General features: G+C 41.9%; 1 protein-coding gene across 1 annotated transcript; it reads right to left on the reverse strand.

Annotated features, from left to right (window-relative positions):
* Positions 1 to 3,186: 3,186 nt before the first annotated feature.
* LOC311260739 (tripartite motif-containing protein 16-like) lies at positions 3,187 to 5,332 on the reverse strand. The gene has a single exon (XM_084358910.1). It carries the CDS (start codon positions 5,306 to 5,308, stop codon positions 3,638 to 3,640), a length of 1,671 nt encoding a protein of 556 aa, XP_084215036.1. The 5' UTR covers positions 5,309 to 5,332; the 3' UTR covers positions 3,187 to 3,637.
* Between the last annotated feature and the right edge of the window lie 893 nt (positions 5,333 to 6,225).

Below are 6,225 nucleotides of genomic sequence, written 5' to 3' on the forward strand. Positions count from 1 at the left end.
ACTGAAACTAGTCTGAGCTCTGATCTGAACAGGGTGTGTTTGTGCAGTGAATGAGGCCGTCAGCTCAGTTACACCCAACCACAAACTGTAGATCTGAAGGGGAGGGAACAAGGAAACATCCTGACAGAGTGGAGCTGCTGTGTGAGAGGAGGAAGAAGAGGGAGGGCTGATGGAGCTGCGACTCGCTCCAGGACGAGGAGCCGCTCTGTGGATCTGAACTGTGTTTCCTCTTTTACAACGAAGCCTCAGTTAAAACCTGCTCCACATTTGAAAACATCAAAGTTTTTAGTTGTAAAATGTTTCTTGGCTCCTCAGGCTTTGCTGATATTTCTCTAACTCTTCCTCTGATGCTGTTCACTTTTTCTTTTCCTGGTTAAAAACAGCTGACTGACAGCAGCGAGTTATCAAACTGACCTCTCATAAAGATTCAAGCTGCTGTATAATAGTTGTCTCACGCAGTTAATGATCTACTTTGAAGCACTTGTGACAAAACAGTTGAGCTTCATTCATTTTACATTATGAGTAAAACAGATTCTCCTCATTACGTCAGACAGGGTTGGGAGGGTTACTTTAATAATATAGATGCTAATAGTTGCTAGTTACCTAATCCAAGTATCTTTATAATAAATCTTCTCACCGTTCCTGGAGATGTTTGTAAAATGATCCTAAACGTTGATCCAGTCCAGCACAAAGTCAATTCAAAGGTTTTGGGCTCTTCTGAACGGTTATAAGCTGCTTCTTTTTACAAATAGACAGAAGCTCTGTCAGTGTTTCTGTGAGGAAATATTCATATTGTGACCTCTAAATACCCCAGGAGCAAAAACTCAATATAGTTCTTTATTTTCTTATTCACACAAACTTTGTGCACATAAAGTTGTTTAATTTGTCATTTACGTTAACTCTCCATGTTGGATGTGGCAGATCTGCCCCGTGAACTAATACATGTCAGTGGAGTGAACTTTATAAAGCGCCCTTCTACAAAGTGCTGTAAGTTAACGCCTCTCATTTACCCATTCACCAACGTACGAAGATATCTGGGAAACAGACAGGAACCAAAAACAACGTATGTTACGTTCTCTGACGGTTATAAACGTGTTACTGTGATGATAAATGACAGTTAAATATTGAATCTGTGTCTATAATAACCAGATCCTGACATGTCAATGTGACGCCTGTGGGAATAAAAAGCACTGACGTTTACATTTAACTGATTCTGATGAGTCGCTTTTATATCCAGTGATTTTAACGACTAATAATGACAATCATTGGGACAAAAACATAACAAAGTCTGCAAGTCAAAAATAAGACACTGCAACTGGCAGTGAGTCTGCTTTCTTTTTACTCCATGACAGAAAATTATACACTCATTATATTGTATACAATAACATTTTATAGTAAAAGAAACCCCAGTAAAGTTGCAGTAGGCTACTATTATAAATAAGCACCATATATTATGCAGGTCAGTTGTCCATATTTAAAGTTAAATGAAATGAAACAAGCTGACAGTAGACAGCGACATGTAGAAACGCTGGTATGGTCCTTTAAACATCCTGACACTTGTGTCTGTTACTGCACCAAGTGTATGTATTTGTTATGTTGCAGCCTTTATGTTCACTATATTTCCCTCCGAGGGACAAATAAGTAAGTCATCTTAAATTTCAGCACTTAGTCCTCGTATGATATTGATAAAAACAATGTAGACCGCTGACTTGCATAATATATTCTGCATATTTACAACAGTAGAATACTGCTAATGTACTTTTTTTGTTTTACCATGAAATCTTATTGTATACATACAATAATAAAAATACAGTAATTATCTGGTGTGAGGCCCATGCCCCGATGAATCAATCTATTACTTTCTCATATTTTACTCCCATTTGGGGCAATGCTGATTTCAAACCAGGGAGGCAGGATATGTGTTTCAAACACTGGATGGATCTCGGGCTCAGCAAAGTCAGAGATGTGTTCAGTGAAGGCGCTCTGATGTCAATCCAACAACTAATGCACAAATATAATCTCCCCAGAAAACACTTGTTTAAATACCTACAAATTAGGAGCTTCATACGTTCGCAAATTAAAACTACTGTGCAACTTTGTGACATTGAACGGTATGCAGTAAATCACTGACATGGCAGGAGACGACTGTCCATATTTTACAACATGCTCTCAACAGGTTTAAAAGAAAACTCAGGCTCTTCTTTATCTGCCTGGAAGAATGAGCTTCAGACAGACATCGCGGCTGAAGAGTGGGAGAAGGCGTGCCTCTCGGCTCAAACTCAAACCATAAACACTAGATGCAGATTGTTACAATATAAATGGTTGTTTAGGACGCTACACCTGTCAAACTGCACCACGTCAACCCCAATACTCCTGACAGTTGTTTTAAATGTAGAAACCAAACTGGCACCTTATTTCACTGTATGTGTGAGTGTCAGAAGCTCCAAATACACTGGAGAGAAGTTATCGACCTGACAGACGTTGCTGTTCCTCTAAAGGCTGAACTGTGTCTGCTACATATTCACCCTGAAGACTGACACATAAATGCAGAGAAACAGAAACTAATCAATGTTTGTCTCTTACGAGCCAAACGAGTAATCGCTTTAAGGTGGAAGGATTGTGACAGACCAGACTCTGAACAATGGATCAAAGAAATGTCCTGAGAAACTAACATTCATAGTAAAAGACAAAGCTGAAGATCTCTGTGAGATGTGGACGCCTTTTCTACAGTTTATCAGCACCTTGACTGCAAATGCATGAATTAAGACGATGACAGCTGCCATTAATACATCCTCTTCAAACTAGGTTATGTTTTCTTCTTCTGTATCCGGTTGTGTTATTGTGTAATAGTGCTATTTATTTACATGTGTTCCAAAAACTGGAATAAACAAGAGTCTCACCTAATTCAGTTGTTATTATTAGTGCATCACGTAAAGTGTAAGAACTGTAATGGGTTGGTTGTTCATGCTGGAAGTGTAAAGAAAAGGCTTTTATCATCTTCAAGACTTTATTCAAACAAGTGAAAGTCTTAAAGTATCTGATATTAAATGTATTTAACTATCAGAAATATAAGTAAAATAAATTATACATCTATTTACATGAGTGTAAATAATGTCAACTCATGTTAGTTTGACATGTTCTCCGTCAGCTCCGTATGAAACCCTGAATGAAGACGAGAAGAAAAGACTTTGTTCATGTTTGTTTATTGATGATTTAAAGCTTCAGTTTGTTCACACGTCCATCAGTAAAGTCTGTTAAACCGCTCTTGTTTCAATGATTTCATGAACAGATTCACTTCATCCACACAATCAGTGTGTTGGAGCAGAATCTCAGCTGTGTACAAGCAAATAATGAAGCATCTCCTTATTGATTACGATCACGTGAACTGAAGTCATCACGAGCAGCGAGAGCCTCCGTGGCTGAACAGACACAGGAAGGAGCGCCGCCTGAACAAAGTCCAACATTTACAGAACAACAAGAAGAGGTCAAAGTACCGCCCATCATGTTTGATTGACAGCTGATCTGTGTGCAGTGAAGAAACGCCACAACAATCAGCTCTCAGCAACAATGATGGAAACACAACAAGTGTGAATAAATGAAACAGAATTTAACCCACTGACCCTGAAATGACTTCTGTCTATTTGAGTTGACAAAACTCAGCAGAGGCTCCATTAACATAAAGTCCAGCATAGAGAGGCTGAGTGAATGTGGTCTGGACTCTGTGGAGGAGAGTGATGGTTTCAGAGACGCTGTAGAAGGACAGAATACCTGCACTGTGATCCAGGTACACTCCAACTCTGGAGGACCGAGGACCTGAGACGGGAGTTTGGACTTTGTTGTGATAAAAGTTATAACTGTTTGTGTCACAATCTAACCTCCAAGATTTGTCATTGAATCCAAATCGACATTCATCTGAGCCTCCTGCTCTGCTGATATTCTTGTATGCGACTGCTACATTAACTCCTTCTCTCCTCTCCACCTCCCAGTAACAACGTCCAGTCAGACTCTCTCTACTCAGGACCTGCTTCCACCCAGTGAATCTGTCTGGGTGACTAGAATAAGACTGTTGTTGACTCGTTCTTGTTGCTTTTCTGTTCCCATCAGATAATAACAGCCATGTGTGTGCTGTGTTTGGATCCAGGGTGATTTCACGTGAATATCTTAAGAAGTCAGCTCTGGTCATGTTCTCTGGTTGTGGGTTTGACAGTAAAACATCCACTTGAGTCACTGTCAGTGAGATGTTTGTCCATGTCTCTCTCAGGACGTCCTGTAGTTTGTCTCTGACCTCTGACACAGCTGCTGTCAGATCCTCAAAGTACTTGAGAGGACGGATATTGATGCTGGATGAGTGTGTAGACTCACTGAGTGCTGACAGTGAGGGGTAGTTGTGTAGAAACTGGTTGTGATCCTCTGTGTGTGAGAGCTTCTTCAGCTCAGCGTCTTTCCTCTTCAGCTCAGTGATCTCCTGCTCCAGCTTCTCCTGAAGCTCTTTGACTCGACTCACTTCAGTTTCCTGCTGGGATCTGACCTGCTGCTTCACATCAGAGCGTCTTTTCTCCATGAGACGGATCAGCTGGGTGAAGATCTTCTCACTGTGCTCCGCTGCTTTATCAGCAGAGCCATTGATGGCCTCCACCTCCTGTTGAAGCACCTTCACATCTTCCTCTCTGTCCTGGATTCTCTGCTGGATGTTTTGTCGACTCCCCTCCAGCTCTCTCTGCCTCTCAGTCCTCTCTGCTGCAGCTGACACTGTGTCGTGGCCTTTATGTTCGTCCACAGAGCAGAGATAACAGATACACTGCTGATCAGTACGGCAGAACATCTTCATCACCTCATCGTGACGAGAGCAGATGTTCTCCTGGAGCTTCTTGGACGGCTCCACCAGCTTGTGTTTTCCATAAACAGGGATTTCAAAGTGAGGCTGCAGGTGTTTCTCACAGTAAGAGGCCGGACAGGATAAACAGGACTTAACTGCTCTCAGTTTCCTCCCAGTGCAGACATCACAGGCCACATCTTCAGCTCCAGCATAGCAGAGATCAGCAGGAGCAGCTTGGAGTCCAGTCTTCTTCAGCTCCTCCACTAAAACTGCTAACATGGTGTTTTTCAGCATCTCAGGCCTCGGTGTGAAGCTCTTCCTGCACTGAGGGCAGCTGTGGATCCCCTTCTCATCCTCTGTGTCCCAGTGGTCTGTAATACAGCTCTTGCAGTAGCTGTGTCCACAGGGAGTAGTCACCGGATCCTTCAGTAGATCCAAACAGATGGAACAAGAGAAAGTCTCTCGGTCCAGCTGAACTGCTCTCTGCGCCATTTCACCTCTCAGTGTCGACGACCGTCTGAGCTTCACTTCCTGATAACTGAAACTAGTCTGAGCTCTGATCTGAACAGGGTGTGTTTGTGCAGTGAATGAGGCCGTCAGCTCAGTTACACCCAACCACAACCTGTAGATCTGAAGGGGAGGGAACAAGGAAACATCCTGACAGAGTGGAGCTGCTGTGTTAGAGGAGGAAGAAGAGGGAGGGCTGATGGAGCTGCGACTCGCTCCAGGACGAGGAGCCGCTCTGTGGATCTGAACTGTGTTTCCTCTTTTACAACGAAGCCTCAGTTAAAACCTGCTCCACATTTGAAAACATCAGAGTTTTTAGTTGTAAAATGTTTCTTGGCTCCTCAGGCTTTGCTGATATTTCTCTAACTCGTCCTCTGATGCTGTTCACTTTTTCTTTTCCTGGTTAAAAACAGCTGACTGACAGCAGCGAGTTATCAAACTGACCTCTCATAAAGATTCAAGCTGCTGTATAATAGTTGTCTCACACAGTTAATGATCTACTTTGAAGCACTTGTGACAAAACAGTCGAGCTTCATTCATTTTACATTAAGAGTAAAACAGATTCTCCTCATTATGTCAGACAGGGTTGGGAGGGTTACTTTAATAATATAGATGCTAATAGTTGCTAGTTACCTAATCCAAGTATCTTTATAATAAATCTTCTCACCGTTCCTGGAGATGTTTGTAAAATGATCCTAAACGTTGATCTCAGTCCAGCACAAAGTCAATCCAAAGGTTTTGGGCTCTTCTGAACGGTTATAAGCTGCTTCTTTTTACAAATAGACAGAAGCTCTGTCAGTGTTTCTGTCTATTTGAATGGAGTATTTATTTTCTCTTGCCTACATGTTTTAATAAAGAATAATCCTGCAGATGAGCTGTACGTGCCCCTATTAGCTGGAGAA

This window comes from Pagrus pagrus (assembly GCF_965226575.1).
Source record: "Pagrus pagrus genome assembly, chromosome: 8".
Classification (NCBI taxonomy): domain Eukaryota; kingdom Metazoa; phylum Chordata; class Actinopteri; order Spariformes; family Sparidae; genus Pagrus; species Pagrus pagrus.

Bases quoted from the DNA above. Each gene is read 5' to 3' on its own strand.
- LOC311260739 (XM_084358910.1), bottom strand. From the start codon at position 5,308: ATGGCGCAGAGAGCAGTTCAGCTGGACCGAGAGACTTTCTCTTGTTCC.